The following is a 20632-nucleotide window of genomic DNA, read 5'->3' as shown; positions in this document are numbered from 1 at the left end:
GTGATGATAGCTTTATTCGTCTGGGTTTTGTGTAACCAGATGGTGTGTTTTTGTTCTGTTCCAGCCTAATGGAAAATTTTATTGCTTAGACGTCAGTGTCGTTTTGGTATTATTTATACTGGTAAAGAGTGTATTCATATTTTAAAGAGCTTTTCTCAGTTCAATTTTAGCTTAAGTTATAATAATTTAGGCAATTTAGGCATGTGCTTTTGTAATTTTTGATTTTGTTTTTTCTACGCCTTTTCTAGTATTTTCACACTTTTCAGTTACCATTTAATTTCTGTTCTGCCAGGGTTTACAATTACCAATAGTTCAGATACAAGTATTAAGGTATAGCCATAATGAATGTGCATATAGCTCAGACAATTCTGGCTTGGGAAAATTTAATGAGAAGTGTTTGCATTCATATCTTTGACTTGAAGAAATTAATCTTCCAGAAAGACTTTGCTAGTTTCAGTGTATTCAGGTTTTTCAAGGCACTCCGCCCCCCCCAAACAACAACAACAACAACATTAGACCCCACTAACTTTCATTTTCTATACAAAAACATTAGAAAATATGTTATGTTCTGCATTAGAAAGAAAAGCATAGAGGAAGGTGTTTAAATTATGACATGATTTTCATAGTTGGGTTGATTATCCCTGTAACAAAGTCTTTTCTTTTCTTTTTAATCTCACTGGGAGAAACATCTGAGATAATAGAGACAACTAATTTGTGATTTCCCCTTCCTACACTTCGTGACACACTTCAAACACACACACACACCTGTTGAGAACACACTCTGACACGGGACAACGGCACATGTTAAAACAAAATGCGAAAAACACACTCCCACCACTTTCGCTTGTCTGACCATAATGCCACACTACACACAAACACCCCCCACGTACAAAGTGTAGGATAAAAGAAGAGAAAGTCCAGAGCTCTATCTGTGATTTAAAGGAATATTCCAGCCTAATATTTAAATCTGTCATCATTTACTCATACTGTTCCAAACTCATTAGACTCTCTACACAACAGGATACGATAATTTTGGGCGAGGAACAGACCGATATGTATTATTTGCTTAAAATCACAAACAGTTATTTTGAGACAAACCTTTTCAATGAATCTCTTGATATGTTTTGCAAAACTGGAATAAAAAATTTGTTCACGAATTGGACTAAATAAACTTCACCTTTGTTTCAATGATCTGGTTGTAAAGACAATCAGTGAAAACAGGGTTAATTTTGGTCTGTTTCTCATACAAAGTTATCATATTACTAATATAGCGCATATACTGTACCACATACATAGAAAGAATAAAGACTCATATGGATCATATTTATGATATTTATACAGTACTTTTGTATTCTTTATGAAGCTTGATGGGACCAGTTCTCATCCACTTTGATTATATCGTGAATTCCTGTAAACTCAAACAGTACTAGTAACGCCAGGGTTATGGGTTTGATTCCCAGGGAGTGTATAAACCAGTACAAATGTAAACCTTGAGCGCAACGTAAATTGTTTTTGGATAAAAGCATCCTCCAAATGTTTAAATGTAAATATTGAAAAGACCATGCAGGATATTCTTCAAAAATTCACCTTTTGGGTTCCACAGACATCAGTCACACAGCTTCGGGACGTGTAAATAATGACAAGATTTTCATTCTTGGCGAGTCAAACGTGTCAAGGAGAGCCGGGAGGGAAGCCGCAACTTGCTACTCTGTAAACGGGACCTTGTAAAAAAAACCCTGCTGTTCCTTAAGCAGATGTTACACACATCGCCCTGTTTCCCATTAACACCATCAGCCCTTCGCATACTGTAGCACATTGATATTCAAGAGTAGGCACACCACGCCATAATTAGGCTATCATTTGATCAGGAGTGCTAAACTCTTATGCACAAGTGTCAAAGACATTAAGGGGAGGTTGGAAGGAAAGTTAGCGAAAAGAAAGAGGTGCCTCCGTGGTGTGGGAAGCCGCTGTCGGTGCGGTCATTATAGTCGTGCTGCCACTGAGATTTTTTGGAGGCCCTAGCTACTGGCAAACACTGGGAGAAAAAAAAGCAATGGCAGACAGTCAGGCTTAGCTAAACGCTTTGGCCTCCACCCTAATGAGAACCACATTTGGAGAATTGAAATATGTTTTACGTGGCAGCACGCTGGATTCACTGTGCTCGGCTCCCAGGCAAACACTTACAAAACATACGCAGTTATAAAAAGCAGCTTTGTTTTGGTAAAGGGCTTTTTACGACACTTTGCAAATATAATTTCACACACGACGAGGCTACTCCTCCCTCGCTCTGTAGGCGAGAAGTTGCACTAAATTTTGCATGCACGCGAATAGAGACAGCTCACGGTCGCATTGAGTTCAACCGCACACTAATGCCTTAAAAATGATGGAAAGCCAGGTGGAGCGCAGCAGCACTAAAGCGGTATGTGTCGGAACATTTTGGGGCGGTAGTGTTTGACTATTACTCAGCCAAATAAACCATTTGAAGAGCAGCGCGTCTAACTCTCGTCTGCCTCTCTCACTCACTCTGTCAGAGCGGATGACAGAATTCGGCTCATTGAAATATTCGTGGCTGCCAAATTTGTGAGTTTAGCCACTTAGACTGACCCAAATTAAGTTTGGCGATGGACTGAAGAGAAACGAGAAAGAGACGATGAAAAGTGTGAGAATAGAGATAGAAAGCAAATCAGCTGCTGATAAGGCAGCCTGAAAAAGAATTGCTGAAGGGGGCTCCCTCTTTCTTCAAAGTGCGCGCACACACACACACACACACACTCAAACGCTGTCATACACAAGCCACTTGCTCTACTGTGCAGCCACAGCACAAAAGGAAGATGGGCAGGAGGAGAAAAAAAGCAGTAATGCGCTTGCTAAGCAGAATAACGGTGAAAAAAATACCTGTTCCACCATCTTGCTCCCTTTTTCCTCCATAAACTAAGCAGCTGCCTTAGTCCCAATCCCTGCAGCATCTGCCTAAAGCAAGCATCAATTATAGATGAGGGTGTGTGTTCACCACTGTGTGTAGTGAGAGGGAGAGAGTGACTGTGTGAGTATGTGAGTGGGAGGGGTGGAGAAGGAGGAGGGAACTAATGCAAGCAAAAGCTATGCTCCAAAATTCTCTCTCTTTTTCTTTCTGCTCATAACTAATTTTCGTCTCTTTGAAACGTTAGCGATTTAGGCCATTCGCAAGTTTGAAAATTGAAAAACCCACACATTCAAGTCTAAAAATCTGAAGGGAAAAATAAAAACAATATTCCATATTTTTATGTGTAATATAATTCATATTTTCTCTGAAAAAAAAAGTCTACAAATCTAGGTAAAATAAATATATATTAATAGAAAATATGCATATGTTTTATAATTTTTAATTAATATTTTCTCTGAAAACAAGTATAATTATATTAAATTTTACATAAAGCAAATGTATTTTATTTTGTTAAAAACAAACATTAATACAAAACTACTGATAGAGGGTGAGTGAGAGCAATGTTTTTTTTCTATGTTTAAAAATGTTCGAGAACTTGTTTAAGCCACATGGCTCCACTCAAAAAAAATAAAAAAATAAAAAAAATTAATTCACACAGGCTAAATTCTCACTGTGTATGGTTGATTTCTCACAGAAAAACAAAACAATGTTTATTTAATCATGTATCTGGTGCTTGGATGGCAAGTTCTCTTGGCATCCATCAGTGCTGAGGATTTTGGTCAGGCCAGGCTGAGAAGTAAACAGGATCAAGATACACTGTCCTTGCTCTTTCAAACACACTGACTTGCACAGCAAAATCCTGGGCCAACTCATCCCCAAAAATTAAATAAATAAGAAAGGAAACTGGCTGAGGCAAGGCCTTCTTGAGCCCCTGCTGGTTCCGCCCTTTCTTTCCTATAGATTGGATGTTCGATCAACCTTCACCTTTGTTTTCTCCTCTCACTCAATGCAGGATTCTCTCCACAGGCGCTCCTTGTGTGTATGAGTATGCATGTGAGCAACACCAAGTGTTTAAGGACCAGCGTGCTGCCCCTTTCTCTCCAGGTCTGTAGAGTGCCACTTCAGCTGGACACACTCTCAGCTTAGAGGGCAAACCATTCCCCAACAGACCTGCAGTGACATATGGCTATAGAGCGGGGCAGGCCCCCGGGACCCCTCGACCATTCATTATCCCAACCTCTCTTTCCTTCCCATTGAACTTTGTGGTACGTTTTCATATCTAACATTTCATTGCTTGTGTTATCCAGTGAGTGTTATCCAACATTTCTGGAAATTTGGTGAGTGCATAACTCTGAAAACCAGACATCAAATCGTACTCCCTGTCTCAGAGTAAACAAATTAATAATGCAAAAAGTTTTGTAGCGCATGGGTAAGAACTATTTTGAAAGTAACCCATTTCCCAGCAGGAGGCTACCTTTTAAACATGCTAACTCAAAAGGAAGCAGGGCCTGGCAGACATTGTGAAACCATAACTGCCTCCCACCAGCAGAAAGTTTCTGTTGAAAGGAAGCTGAGAAAGAGAATTAGTGTTGTACCTCTGTGTGCACAGCTTATTTGTAGATATATTTGACCAAATTATTTACAAATTTTGTCAATTGTAAAAACAATTTTTAGGGGTGTGCCGATCACGATCGGCGCATCTCGTCATTAAAGCCGGTTTTCTAATCAGCGGTAAATTCCCTCAGGTGTGTGATTTCACATAGAGCAGCTGTTACTACACAGAGCCGTTGTTAACTGAGAAGCTGCGCAAATCCACGTTCATTTTCAGCGTTTATTTGCGCATCTTCTCAGTTAACAACAATTTTTGCCATCATAAATACAACGTTAGTGTAGAATAAATAACAAAATAAAATAAAACCAAAGTTGTGTCCCAAATTATATACTATACACTTATACAAGGTACGTAATGGTCTAAAAATCATTACAAAAATCCATATATTACCTTAAAACAACTGGAAGTCTATAAATGAAACAATTACATTTTTCTATAAAAGCTTACAATTCTAAAAACAGAATGGGGAAAAAAAACAGTTACATAATTTACTCACAAAAAAGTCTATGGAGCCTCAAAAGGGATATGGTAATGGTACAAAAAATGAGATGGGAACGAAGAATTATATTTCGTTGCTATGCATTTTACATTCCTCTGAGAAACTTTGCATTTTTTTTGCAGGGAACGAGACACTGCGTCCTTTAGGGGTCACTATGGGCAACATCTTGTCATGACCTGTGTCTAAAGCATACATTGAAAAACACCAACAACATGTTGGCCGGCGACAGCCCATGACGTCACTACAAGTGCAACTATAGTATAAATAGGCACCGGGAGAACACATCCAATTCTTCATCTGAAGCTTGCGCCCGGAATATAGCAGGAAGCTAGATGATACAGTATCTCGTTACCTACTCAGGGAGATGTCCGATTCCTTAGCTGCTTTGCCGTTCTCAGGCATCTCCTGCTCTCTCTGGGCCGAACCCAGCAGAGCACTGGCTCCCAGATCAGACGATGTTAAGGAAATAACATCCTCCTCCAACAGCTCTCTCTCGTCCACTGCTGATGAGCGCAAGAGGAAAAGACCCTCTTTAAACTCATCGGGCAGAACTGCCTGCGATACCCACAAGCTCATTCGCCTCCGTGCCTCAGCAGTGGCGGGTCCTGAACCGCGGGAAGCAGATGGCAGCCCCTCTTTCCTCGAAAAGAGAGACAAACGAGAGTAGAGCTTTTTCTTAGGAAAACGCTCACAGTGCATGCAAATTGTCCCCTCAAGGACATTGCGTGTGTGCTCTTAGCCCAAATAAAATACACAGAGATTGTGTGTCATCAGGTATCAAAATGGATGCACACATCCTCTAAATGTTTTGCTAGTGCTTGTCCTTGATAGAATAAAGATCGCTCTTACCACATTCAAAATGCATGCTTCAAACAAAACAGTCAATGAAGACGAAGAAGAGGATGACGTGTTCTCCTGGCACCTACTTATACTATAGTTGCACCAGTAATGACATCATGGGCTGTTGCCGGCCAACGTGTTGCTGGTGTTTTTCAATGTTTGCTTTAGACATGGGTCTCGACGAGGCATTCCTCATAGCGACCCCTAGAGGACGCAGTTCGAAGTTCCCTTGAAAGGGAACTATATTTGCTTTTGTGCAAACACAAATCGCAAATTTTCTCAGGGAACACAACAATTTTGCAAGAGCATGCAAATGTTTTGCGAGTGAACACAAAGTTTCTCTGGGGAACAATTTAGTTTTGACAGAGAGCGTGAAAACATTATTATTATTATTATTGAAATACCATGTCCCCTTAGGGGCTCCGTACAAATAAATAAAATCTCAAAATCTAAGTAAAATAAATTAATACTAATACAAAAATCTATATTTTTTTTCTTTTATATCCACTGCTTAAAGAAAAGCTGTATTAGCACTATTTGTGCAAAAACAATACATACCTTATACATACGCAAATTGGGACACACCTCAATTATTACACAGCATTTTTTAATCAAAGCATTTAACAAAAAACTTAAACATTCATGAAAAAGAATAAAAACATCCTTAACAGATTAACACTGCCTGCGGGATGCTTGGTTTTGCGACCGAAGCGGTGCACCGCAGCCCCGAGTTAATGGGCTAGACGGCGGCTAACCTTGCCTTGTTTCCCATTATCATATTAGCTGGCATTAGCGCAGGAGCTCTCGTCTGCCACCGCTCAGCCCCATGCCAGAGTTAGCACACCATGCAAATGAAGACGTAAAGAGGAATCAGTTCATCAATCACACTCGCAAGGGGATAGTGTGCACAGGAAGAGGATTAGCCGCGTAGTCCCTGGACCCCGCACAGGTCTCCCTCCTGTCACATAGCGCCTTTAATTAAACATCTTAAAGCACTCGCCAATAGCACTTCCTGCATAGTGGGGCTGCACTTGCCATTTGTCACAAGGCAAACATCTCTGCGGTCCTCTGAACAGTGTGTCAACAAACTCTTTTAGTAATCCTCCTCCAGAAGCATCTCCATCTGTGCAACCTTAATAAGCTAAATCGTCACCTAATGGGAAAACAGACATTACTGTGATGACAGTGGTGGCTCTGGGTCTTTCAAGAGGAAAACAAAGGAAGCACTTTACACGTAATGGGCAGCAAATAAAAAAGGCCACCTTTTTATTTTCAGGTCAAGAGAGAATAGAAATCGGCATGAGCACTGGTTTAAAGTTACCAGGTGCTGGAGTGTGTCCCCAAGCTGTTTAATTAGTATTAAAGGCTGATCTGGATTAAGTGGTTTGTTGTGACGGACACAAATCCTGTCAAGTCGATACCAATAACAGAAGAAATCTCTGTAGGATCACAAAGGAAACAGCAGGGCTGTTGAATGGATGCCGGCATTGAGGCCACCTCCGAATGTCTCCATGCGTTAACCATTCATCTGCAATTCTGCATGTGTTCATGCTACATAAAGCCAGACCAAAGAGGGCTTCTGGTGGATGTGCACACAATGAAGCATATGATCATCACTTAAAGGTGAAGCAGATATTTTACTAGGGGAGAACTTGGATGGTTGTAATCTCTAAATTCCACATCCAGTAAATATATACACGCACACACACTGTGTATATATTTTTATATGTTGGTTAACCTGCATTAACCTGTGGTTACACTGATGGTGTTACATCTCATGCCAACTTACAACCATCCTCTATTGTTACGAAACATCTTAAATAGGTTTCGCTTCAATTAACATTGGACTTATGGCATATTTTGATTTCAGATCAGTCATGTGATGTTAAACAGGTCTACTACATCAGATCTGGCCTTGTGGAAACCTTTAAAAGTATGATGAACTCAGTGAGAAGACTACTGTAAATGTTATGTTTACCTTTTTTAGTGTCCACACATACAGTTTCCTCGCCGGCTCTCAGAGGAGCTTGGCCTTTGTTTTAGACTGTGAATGCTTTGGCAAGTACGTCTACCCAACCACACACAGCTTAAAACCACAGGCAACCATTTTGTGAGTTGAGAATACCAATTTGAGGCCTGGTTTCACTGACAGACTTAGTCTTTGCTTCAGTCTAATGGTATTGGATGATGTTTTTATAGTCAGTGAGATGCAATAATAAGATCTCAATAGCTGGCTTGCATGAGAGCCTGAAGTGGGCGTATTTTGAACACAAAGCCATGCAATCATAACTCAGTTCTTTTTCCCTGCTGAACTTGGAGAGAAAATATTAACTCTTTTGGCTTGCATATTGCCAGCCTCTCTGAGTACATAGTGTGGCAGTATGAAGAGGCAGTAAAAATGAATCTGTGCCTGCACCCTGATGCTACTGGTAATTTCAGATGAGGAGTACTACCTAGAAACCCACAGATAATGACCAGCACGCCGGTTGGTACATTGCCTCCTGGGCCATGGTTTGATGAAAACCAAGTGATACGACATTTGTGCACACAATCACTTTTAAGGGGCTCTTCATACAATTGCAGTGAATGTCTTTCCCCTATATTATTTGAAAGTCTTTGGGAAAAAGACGGTTGGGAATTGCAGTTGTTGCACATAAAAGAGCATGAATGCAATTGACCTGTTTCTGAGACACTTGCCTCAGGCTACAGACTTGACAACAACCGTTACTTAACCCTTCAATATACAGTGGAAAAACATGCAAGTAGTTATATGATTTTTGTTAATGTAACCATAATTATTACATTATTTGTAATATATTAATTAATTCATTCATTAATTAACTAATATACATAATTTCAAAATATATCAAATTATAATATAAGAATTACAATTATAATTTTATACATATTTATATATAAAACAAGTAATATGTGACCCTGGACAACAAAACCAGTATTAAGTCGCTGGGGTATATTTTTAGCAATAGCCAAAAAAACATTGTATGGGTCAAAATATATATTTTTGTTTTATGCCAAAAATTATTATGATATTAAGTAAAGATCATGTTCCATGAACATATTTTGTAAATTTCCTACCACAAATATATCAAAACTTAATTTTTGATTAGTAATATGCATTGCTAAGAAATCTTTTGGACAAATTTAATTTTAATTTTCTCAGTATTTTGATTTTTTTGCACCCTCAGATTCCGGATTCTCAAACAGTTGTATCTCAGCCAAATATTGTCCGATCCTAATAAATCATACATCAATGGAAAGCTTATTTATTCATCTTTAAGATGATATATACATCTCAATAAATAAAAAAAGACACTTAAGACTGGTTGTGTGGTCCTGGGTCACATATAATCCATATATAACAGAAAAACACAAGCTATAACTGTTGTAACAATTACTATTTTTTCATAAAAAAATATGAGTATAGAGGAAGAGAAGGAAGTAGCTAAAATGAGAAACAGATATAAGATAGACGGATATAAATATAAGTAAACTTTAATTAAATAATAATAATAAATAAATCAATTGGGAATCAATTTAAAAACTCTTTATAATAACAGTTACATCATTAAGTGAACAATCATGACACACGCAGCACTTGAAGCTTCAGGGTTGACCCTCCTGAACCGATATAAACTGAGTCTACAACAGCGAGAAAGAAGTAAAAGCAAAAAGGCTGACAGAATCAGATGGCAGATATGCAGCCAGTGTCGTGTCCCCCCGCAGCTGTTCTCTTCCTGCCAGCTTTCCTCTGATACACATCAGTCTCGGCCAGCTTGTTCCAGGCTGGTCACCGCTTCAGATGAGGAGCACATATACATTAACCAGGTCACAAATTCATCGCTTTCCCCACACCAGTCTACTGGAACAAATCTGCTTTCCATTCTGTGTTGCAAATCTCATGTTCTAGTAGGGTTGAACTTGGAGGGATTCAGCCATCTGTATCAGATGCATCTCTCTCTCTCTCTCTCTGCTCCTCCGGAGACTGTCGGCCCTCCCTGACACTCACAGCTCAGGCCAGCACGTCCACTAAACACTGGCACTATTGCTAATAAGCCTAGGTCGTTAGTGTGCCATGTTTTGGGCTAATTTTCTAATCAGAGAGTCAGGGTCACCACCCAAAACCCTCCTTGCACTGAGAAGTTGTACCACTTCCTCCTACAACACACACACACAGACACATAGAGTACGTGCTTGGGCTCCCATGTGCTGTAATTATATGTGGTGGATGTCATGTGGGTGAAAAGGGAACGTGTGGCAGGCAAAGGCACTCTACAGCAGGGTCTCGGCCGTATGAAGACAGCCTGGAAACTGTCAGACTCACTTAATAGATGTTATCCTTTGGGACTCAGGAAGGCAGGTTCATATGGAATAAACACAGCTCCTCGGATTGAGCACGGATCGGGACGTGAATCACTCCTTAACTATCTTTTCAGCAGCCCTGCTTCTATCATACTTTCTCCATTTTGTCAATTTCTATGGGGTCTCATTAAGGGTGAAGTTGACTCCGTCACTGTAGTGACATGATACACAGGAGAATTAAAGGACAGTTTTCTCAAAACATTTCACAACAGGATTTTGTGCCCATCTCAGAGGCTGAATTCCTTTAGTAAGTGGCTGCATCCAGCCTTGCAATGCCAACATTGCAACACTATAATGTGTATGGATGATTATGTGTGTGTGTGTGTGTGTGTGTGTGTGTGTGTATGTATACAGACCAAAAGTTTGGACACACCTTTTCATTCAAAGAGTTTTCTTTATTTTCATGACTATGAAAATTGTAGATTCACACTGAAGGCATCAAAACTATGAATTAACACATGTGGAATTATATATGGAATTATATACAAAACAAAAAAACACTTGAAAATATGTCATATTCTAGGTTCTTCAAAGTAGCCACCTTTTGCTTTGATTACTGCTTTGCACACTCTTGGCATTCTCTTGATGAGCTTCAAGAGGTAGTCTCCTGAAATGGTCTTCCAACAGTCTTGAAGGAGTTCCCCGAGAGATGCTTAGCACTTGTTGGCCCTTTTGCCTTCTGTCTGCGGTCCAGCTCACCCCTAAACCATCTGGATTGGGTTCAGGTCCGGTGACTGTGGAGGCCAGGTCATCTGGCGCAGCACCCCATCACTCTCCTTCCTGGTCAAATAGCCCTTGATGCCTTCAGTGTGACTCTACAATTTCCATAGTCATGAAAATAAAGAAAACTCTTTGAATGAGAAGATGTGTCCAAACTTTTGGTCTGTACTGTATATATATATATACATTTTTTTTTGTTTTTTGTTTATCGCGATTAATCACATTGTTATACACAAAACTTACAATTAATTCAAAAGTAGTGATTTGTGCACTTCCTTTCATTTAAAAGTAGGCCTACTGCTATATGAACAAAAGTGTAATAACATATGGTTTGCAAAGGCTTTAAACAAATAAGGCGCTTTTTACAGAAGTGTTCCTTTTACTTAGTAGTAGTTAAAATATTTATTATAGCCGTATAACATCAATGTAATTACATTTAAATATAAAACAAGCAATTTGTCACTGCCAGGACATTAACCTTTTTTATAGAACATATTTTATAGTTTATTATAGAAAAACAAGTAATGCTCAGAGTCCAGAGCATCAATCATAACATTATTAACAGGCACCTTCCTAAAAAAAAATATAGTAGAAACATAAAACAATGCCAACTTTACAAAATATAATGAATAAAATAAAAAGTGTATAAATCACAAATTTTTCTAAAGAAACATTGTGCAACAATGACATCAGCAGGTAAAGTAGCAGCAGGAGTCTCTCACCTCCCCTGAGCCCAATGAGTTTCAACAGACCTCCTAAAGCATGGCGTGAGTTTGGAGGGGGGTAACTGAGAATGAATGGGGGGAAATCACGTGAGATGAGACAATGCCTCCATTGCGATGTGATTGGATATGACTGGTTAGGTTCGGCTGTGATTGGTTCATGTGATAAATCCTGCCTCTTGTGTTCATGCACGTTCTGTATTCTGACACTGAAAAAGTAAACAACTCACATACTTAGATATAACCACTTTGTTATGTCAAAATAAGACTTAAAATCACATAAAAACACGATATGTGAATAAGCTTGGGAAAATTTCAAGTTTGACCAATATTTACAGAGATTTGATGACTGAGGATCCACAAAATAAAAATAAAAATTGTTAAAAGTTAACTATTAAAAATAATAGCTGAACATAAGTTTACAAATAAAATATATTGTTTAAATCGTTATTATTTTGGAATGTAAATGTAATAAACTTGATATAATTCATACATGACTTTAATAAATAGAATACTGATTACATTGTAAATTTAAAAATATAAAACATAATAGTTTTTTTCTTTTCTTTTTTTTTCTGACTGTGAAAGTAATGTTTATTTAACCAAGAAAATGTAATGGGACAAAAAAAGAAAAAAAAGAAAAAAGAACACCACACACCACTGATACACACACACTGAATGACATTTTAGTCTGTGCCTTCAGTAATTGTAATCTTCAGTTAAAATGTATGATAGTCAGTATCTTTTGCTCAGAAATATATATAATTAAACAGGACACATTCTAATGTACTAGGGGGAAAATTAAAGCTGGATTAAACTTTTATTTTGATGCTTAACCTCTCTCTCTCTCTCTCTCACACAAACACACACACACACACACACACACATTTACTTAGCTATCTAAATAGCTATATTATAGCTATAATACCTTCCATAGGTATAGTGTTTTTTTTTTTTTTTTTTTACATAAAAAACAACCTTTCTTTACTTTATTTTTATACCAGTTTTACAAATGAGGACGTCCCCAAAGGCAGGTTTTTGCAGATTTTGTCAGGTTTAGCTTAATTTTGGGTACAAATTTGTCCCCAAAATATGGTTAGGAAGGTACACACACACACACACACACACACACACACACAAACTCTCTCAAAAAGGATTCATAATAAGACACCATTTGCACCTATCTCAGAACCTCAGAACTTTAAAAAATCCTTTAGTATGTGGCCTCTTTACATAGTCTTGCAAAACCCACTGAACCAGTCCTGTGAGAGTCTCTGTGCTAGATATAGTTTAACAGTCAATTATAAATGAGTTAAAAGTAACATGCAACAAAGAGAATGCCACAGCAGCAGACCGACTCTAGGGTTATCTTAATTACAAGTTAGCGTCACCGCTATGCTTTAGCTGCGTGTGGGTAATTCTATTAGGAGATCTTGCACAGACGGCTCATGTTGCCTTTGAAAACAGCGCATACTTGGCTTTTTCATTCCTTCATTATGTTTCATCAATTGCAGTTCAGCCCCAGATCAATGACTTGTCTGTGATGTGGCGTGACGTTTTGTCGAGGGAAATTGTGTTTCTGTGGGTGCTGAAGGTGAAGTAGCTCGCGGCTAATGCACACTAGCTTCAGTCTGGGACGGTGTCTGAGTCATCGCCCTGTGATCACAATGAGACATTAATTGGAGGGAAACAGCAGCACAACACTACAAATAGCTAATAATGTTATTAGGAGGATTTTAGCTTCTGTTTTCCTGCTTAACAAACACACATCTTCCCGAGTGAGGCTGAATTTTAAATACAATAAAGAACATTTGATATATATATTCACTTCACAAGCCATTCTGAACAACCAGGTCAGCCTGGAAGCACTTTGCATGCATGTGACAATCAGCAAGTGTACAGTTGCATGTGTGTGCAAACCCAGTTCGGCCCTAATCTCCCGTGCAGTACATGAAGTAGAGATTTGTAGTTGCACATACAATATGTCAGTTGTCACAGCCGTGAATGCGACAGCAGCATGAACGCAAAGTTCTCATCAGACCAGTGCATCTCCTGCAGACACTCTGATGCTTGTCAGGTACAGGTGATTGTAATTACAGCCATTATTTACACAGCTGAAACAAAAGTGGTGAGGTGGCACTGAACCAGGCTGTCAGGCAGCCACACACTCACACTGGCTGGAGAAAGCTCATTTCCTTGCCTTTGTCGTCTTTCTCTCCTCTATCCAGCCCACCCCCCATCATGGTCTTCTATTTCTCCCACTGTCTCTTTCTCTCTCCGTCTCCCTGCCCTCCTCCCATTCTGGGTGAAAGGAACGTGCAGTAAGAACATTAATCACGCATCATGTTTAACCTTGGAATCATGTCATTTACTGTTAGCACAGCTGTCTACACTGTATCATATGAAGTTAGCCTAATATATATTATGAATATATCTATTTATTACACGGCTCACTGGAATACTTCATTCCGATTGGCCAATTGCAGAATTTTGCTGTTTTAATAATTTATAAAAGGACAGTTAAGCTGTATAACTGACTGCTTTTGTCCCAGGCATCTGATTCCCTACATGGCTGTGCTAGTTTCATGACAGCGCTCTGCTGTCTATTTCTCCTCACATTAAAAAAACATAATTTCAACTCAAATAAATATTCTATTGTCCATTATTTATTTATACAATTACAAAATAAATCACTTCATGATGATAAAAAGCCAGACGACCCAGTTTATTTTGTGATACAGGCAAATATATAATATATACAATATAAAGACAATATAATACTATAAAAAAGTCAATATATATATATATATATATATATATATATATATATACAGGAAACGGAGGGTATGTGTGTGTGTATGCGTGTGTGTGTGTAAGTTTGTGTGTGTGTGTGTGGGGGGGGCAAAGGCTAAGATTCTGGCAGATGTTGCAGGGTCTCTGATGACTGTGTCATGACAGATGTTGTGAAGCGTAGCTAGGAGAGGTATGACCAGGCCTAATGATTTCTGGAGCGAGCGCACAGGTACACTACGAACAGAACTAATCACACACAGATGGACACACACAGAGAGCTGCAGGAACAGGCCAGGACACACAGATGTCTCTGCCAGCACCGAACTCACAGCCCTCTGGGAAGGCCAGCGAACAAGCTCTTTCTCCAATGGCTTTCTTTAATCATGACTATTAAAGCACATGCAGATATGACATAATCAAATATGAAAACATACAAAACTAGCAAAAAAAAAAAAAAAAAAGATTTACAGATATATTTGGTTGAACGTGTCTCTTAATTCATCTCCTTTAAAAACGAAAAACATTTAAGCAAAAACATAAAATAATAATAATTAGATTAAGCTAGTTGACCAGTAGATGACTAGTCAACCATTATAATTTATCCATACACACAGTACACATTCTGTTTTAGTAAAAATATAAAGTCTTTTAATCCGGCACAATTAGATTACATGCCGTTTCATGTGCAAGACTTATCTGTCCTTCTCTGTATTATGGGAGCTGTGGATTAATTGCATTTCATTTTCCCTATATTGGCCAATTTCATGCTTTTGCACAGCTGAAAATATTTACACTAGTTACAAACAATGAATTCAATGGCTTGTTAGGCCGCCCAGTGATTTGCGAGTGCAGAATGGAGGGTTTGCATCACGTGTGTGCGTTCACATGTGGCTTCATGAGTGAGCTTGGAGAACTGGCATCTGTCATAATTATGTTCACTGTGTTGACAAGCCTCGCTGTCTAACAAGATACATCCCATTATTGCCAGATGTTTTAAAATTGCCATTATAAATGTTTACACTGTGTAGTAACCCGAGCTATTAGTTTCGACTAGCGACATAAAATACTCCGAAAGCCAGCATAAAAACATTAGTGTCAGCTGCTGTAAAAGTTATGCTATTAATTTGAGCAGAGGATGCAGTGTCTCTGAATATGGCCCATCTGTTATGGCATCAAATGGCCTAAATTACTTTATGAAAACAGCTCCATCAAATTATTTTCATCTCCATTTTCCCCAGTCGCTCAAAGTCAAAAGGTTGTATTTCAGTATAATCCATGCACCGTCACGTCCGCTCGGTACGCTTGCACAACTTTTGAGTGCATATGTCAACGGTTAAAAGGGCCACACATATATTTTAGTTCTTTTCCCTGTGTGCCGCTATTGCTGTGCAATGTAAGCACAGCACTGTGGGAATGTGAGGTTAAGAGGTGCGGTTAAAAGTTATCACTGTAAATTAAAGGTATGGCTGGTGGAAGCCCAAGGGTTTACATGGGGTTATCGGGGGCTTCTACCCATTAGCATCTCCTATCACACATCCAATGATTCCTGTGAAGTGTCATATACTGCCGAGCAAATTTCCAGCCTCGCTGTGGCTCCCCGCAAAGCCCCCAGGGCCGTCTGCTTTACCAGAACTCAAAAGAAACGTTGCTGCTCTCTCTCTCTCTCTCTCCAAAGTCAATATATGTGGCTCTTTTTCTTCTTCAAATCAGGTGCTTTCTCATAGCTCAGCTGAGACCATGATCATAACCCCCTCCCATCTCCCACAAACAAGAGACTGCTGGGAAATGTAGTCCTGTTACTGTGATTTACTAAAAAAAGGTAGTTCACCCAAAAATGAACATTTTGTCATTATTACTTGCCCTCATGTCATTCCCAACCTGTATGACTTTTTTTGAATAAAAAAGGAAATTCTGAAGAACGTACTGACTTTAAAAAGATGCAAAAACATCATGAATATAGATTCTATATTACGTCTTCTGAATTCATTTCATCAGGGCAGATGCCATATTGAATTTTATGCTGACGAAAACATGGCTATGAGGGATAGAGTTAAATCTTTACAATAGCATGTACTGTAAAACAAATCTAAATCATGTAATTAAAAAAAAAAAATTGGTGTGGTTTTTCTCTACTGCACATTTTATATAAGATGTTTTGTCAGTTTTACAATTGGCATGTTGGCCATTGAACTGTCACTCATAGACTTTTGACTTTAACAATTAATTTTCATGCTATTCTTCTGAATTCATTCAATATCTTGAGGAATAAAGCCAAATTTTTATTATTATTCACTGATGATCTCATGATGCCGAACTCAAGCAATCAGATAAAGTCTGATTATTGAATCAATCAGTCAGCCCAGTCATGTGAATTAAATCGAATGATTAATTGATAACATTCAACTCAAACGAATGATTAGTTCCCAGATTTCTGCATCATTACTTCCCACCTGAACTGAACAGATCTTAAAGTGTACGTTTTCCTCACACAAAGCTATCGTGAATCCTGAAGACTGTATTCACACTGACCTTTTTATAGTACTTTTATGGAGCTGTCTTACATTTATGAAGCTCCAGACCCCATTAATTGTAAAAACAACAACCATCATTCTTAGAAACATCTCCTTCTGCATTCCATAAAGGAAATAAAGTCATACAGGACTGGAAGAACATAAGGGGGAGTAAATGATGACCGAATATTCTTTTTAGTGCAAAATTACAGCTTTTACAGGCAGGAACGGTGCATCACAAGAACTCAGGTAGATCTGCGGATTTGCTCTGCGGTGGCTGAGCAGGAAAGCCGTGGCTTTAGGAGCTTTGTGTCAGCTGATCCCAGCACTGCACTGGCTCTGTAACACATACCAGGGAAAACACAGGTCACTGGGCAAACGGGAGAGATGTGTGCGTGTGAATCTGTGTGAGAAACTTGGCCCTTGGCACGTTTTCCTGACGCAGAGTGGGTGTGACAGACAGAGCTGACAGGCCAACCTTTGCACTGCGTAATAGACAGACAGGGAAGTGGGAACCACGCTCTGTCACAAGGGAATACAGACAAAAACATGGCCACTCTATCACCCACACTCGCTTTCCTGACAAAACATATTAGCGGTGGAGTTCTCAGCGCACACCTCTGCGCTTAAACTCGCTGATGATCGGCATACGCACAGACGCACACACTTAGCACATGCGCGTGCGAGTGTGCTGTCATGGGACCGCGGAGCCTGCGCTAATTGCAGTTTTAATTGTTGTGGTGATTGTAGTGTGTCACTGATATATCTGATGAGTCTGACGTGACTTATTGACAGATCTCTAGAGCGTGCGCGGCGACCTGACAAAAACGCATTGATTAATTACTAGCCATCCAAGACAGTTAACTGGAATGGAATGCGAAAACAAGCGGTGAGCAACTTTCGTCGAGCCGCCATCCTACCCTCATTTAAACCCTCGGAGGATACATCAAACTATTTCTTTCCCTGCGTTTCCAAGGCAACGCTAATGTATTAGCTCACCAGTGTTACTGGAAAGCATTTAACTTGACAGTTTTAAAAATTATTTAAAAGCCGGCTTAGTATGTGAATCTCATCCTCACTACAGTAAATCAGTCTGTGGACGAATCCTTCTCCAGCTGTCATGGAAGGATCAGGGAGGGGAAGAGGCTGCTTTTGCTTGTGGCTCTGCCGGAGAGGATAGTTTCGGTGACATATCTCCAGATTCCTGCTTTTCTTATCCATTGTTCACACATGCAGATACATGCAGAAAATACATGCAGATACTTGGGCCATTCGTTTTCACAAGGCCAAGTACATACAGTGAGGTCAAAAGTCTGAAAACAGTAGCTTCTAATTAGACAAATGATATAGTCTGCATGACAATTTGAGGGGAAAAAAATACTGAATTGAAATTATAGCATGCATGTATACATACAAACATACACACACACACACACACAAATTTATGTTTAAAAAGCAAAAATTTAAATCCCAGATTTCTAATTTTGCCTCTAACTTTTTTTTAAACTAATGCTCAATGTTTGGGGACATGTATGTATGTATGTATGCGCGTATTTCTTTATAATTTTATTAAGCAAAGACAAATTAAACTGAGGAATGCATTTTGACTAGCTCAGTGATTATGAACTATACATCTATATTTAGAATACCCCACACAGTTGTGATCAGTGCATTTTGTTTATTCAAGTATCACACATTTAGCTTAACAACATGCTAATATCAAACTTTATTAAAATTGTGAGTAAAACTGAGCAGAGGCAGTTCGGAGCACAAGTGCGTTCCAAATAAATTATCTATAAAGTTCCATGACAGAGTATCCTTCCTTAGTAGTCAGCTACTATGTAGGCAGCATGCAGCTCACTAAGTTTCGGAAACGAGCTATAATCCCCCAAAAAATGTTGAGGGGAATGCTATAGGAGAGGAGCTCTGCTTCCTGTTCCTACCACAGCATGCGCGTAGCTGCTAACACTCGTCTATTCTACAGCACTCTTCCTCTCCGCCCCGCCGATGCATGACACCCTCTTACAGAGAAGTGCTCGCTGTTCTCTCTTTGTCTTTTTTTGGTCTCCCCTCCCTCCTTCTTGTGTGTTTCCCTGCCCCTCTTCGACTGAGCTCACTCTCCCCCAGACGGTGCAGGTTGGTGCTGGCGCACATAACAATTGCAGAGGAGCTTCTAGCACTTACAATAAATGAAGCTCGGGCAGCAGCCCACTGAGATGCATTAGATTAGGTAATTGAGATATGAGTGATGGCGCAGGCCGGCCCCTGCCGCAGAGGTCTTGGAAATAAGCATTTGCCGCATCCGGCGTATTACAGCTCCAGATTATGGAGGGCCCTGATAGAATAATGTCAGCTGAACACTGGGCTAAAATTGAACTGTCAAGAACTGTCAAATACACAGTAATGTGCTCGGCAAACCCAAGTCATTTCGCCACTCTGAACTAGCTGATGGACTACCGCCGGACCCCATGCATTTAAGAGTGAGCTTTGAGAAAACAAGCATCCGAAACGTATTAAAACCTTGAGATGCTAATGATTTTAAGCAGAACAGCTTCCGTCGCGTCTCCTAACAGGATTTGTGAGGGGAAAACTTAATTGTTTATTTTCTTTAAACAAACACCTTGTTCCCTGCTGAATCTGCTGTGCTAGCACGCTAAAACAGTCACCTGTGTACAGATTAATGGTTTTAATTCTGAGGACTGGCGGGGCGTAGCCGCACGAATGTCCATATTTCTACCCGTGCCCCGCTAGCTGTGAAGTTAAAATGATTTAGGCCTTGGAATCTCTGAAACGAGAGGCCGTAAATGACTTCGCTTCAGTTTAGCATGTTTGTCCATCACAGGAAAAAAAAAAAAAACATGCTGCTACTGTATTCTGTAGAATGCATAAATTTGGATATATATCTGACTTTACACACATTCAGTTTCATAATTACGTAAAGTTCTCTCTCTCTCTCTCTCGCTCTCTCTATATATATATTATGAAATCAAATCACATGATTGTTTATATCAAAATTATGTTATCTATGTGAAGTCGGATATATAAATCTATTGTAAATTCATTCATACAGTACAGCAAATCTCAAGTATGTAATTGTTTATATAGTCTCAAAATGTAAATTATATTACTGTACAGATCACTATATTAAGTTGTATATAGTGTATAATGTACATATAAATATAAGCAACTTTACTCATATGCATACTGTATGTTTACATAAAATATACTATTTTGCAAATCTCACCTGCTTGATTGTTTATACTGTTGTGAAATGTATATTATATTATATAACTATATGATTTGCCAAGCTCCAATCTCCTAAATGTGAGTATAGCATTAGGCATGAAGATATTAATATAGTATAAATATTATCATCACGATCTTCTGAAAAGCTGCTTTGAAACATTGTGTATAGTGAAAATCACTATACAAATAAATTGATGTGACTTGACTATTCCATGCATACTCATGTTTTGGCTTATTTCCTTTACTTATAGAGTGTAGCCATACCTACGAACCTTACGAAAACGAAATTTATATATAATTAACTTGTAAATTCTCCAAGTGTATTATTAAAAAACCAACTCTCCAGAGATATTTTTCTTCTTTCTGGATTGAAGACAGAGATATCAT

The 20632-nt window shown here is 39.0% G+C and overlaps 1 protein-coding gene across 11 annotated transcripts in view; it reads right to left on the bottom strand.

Moving 5' to 3' along the window:
* LOC113042980 (RNA binding protein fox-1 homolog 1-like) overlaps positions 1-20632 on the bottom strand; it is a 231696-nt gene that overhangs the window by 38292 nt on the left and 172772 nt on the right. Inside the window, exon 1 of one of the 11 annotated variants that reach the window (XM_026202066.1) lies at positions 2896-3036. The exons of 9 other annotated variants lie outside the window; for them this stretch is intronic. In XM_026202066.1, the coding sequence (XP_026057851.1) occupies positions 2896-2928 (33 nt within the window). In that variant the 5' untranslated portion in view covers positions 2929-3036. Of the gene's footprint in view, positions 1-1587; positions 1698-2895; positions 3037-20632 lie in introns of those variants that run through there. One more of the 11 variants, XM_026202116.1, reaches the window with a different exon arrangement.

This window comes from Carassius auratus, chromosome 3, assembly GCF_003368295.1.
Source record: "Carassius auratus strain Wakin chromosome 3, ASM336829v1, whole genome shotgun sequence".
In the NCBI taxonomy this organism is placed as follows: Eukaryota; Metazoa; Chordata; class Actinopteri; order Cypriniformes; family Cyprinidae; genus Carassius; species Carassius auratus.
Note: the sequence above shows the minus strand (reverse complement) of the source record. Positions and strands in the feature narration are given on the sequence as shown.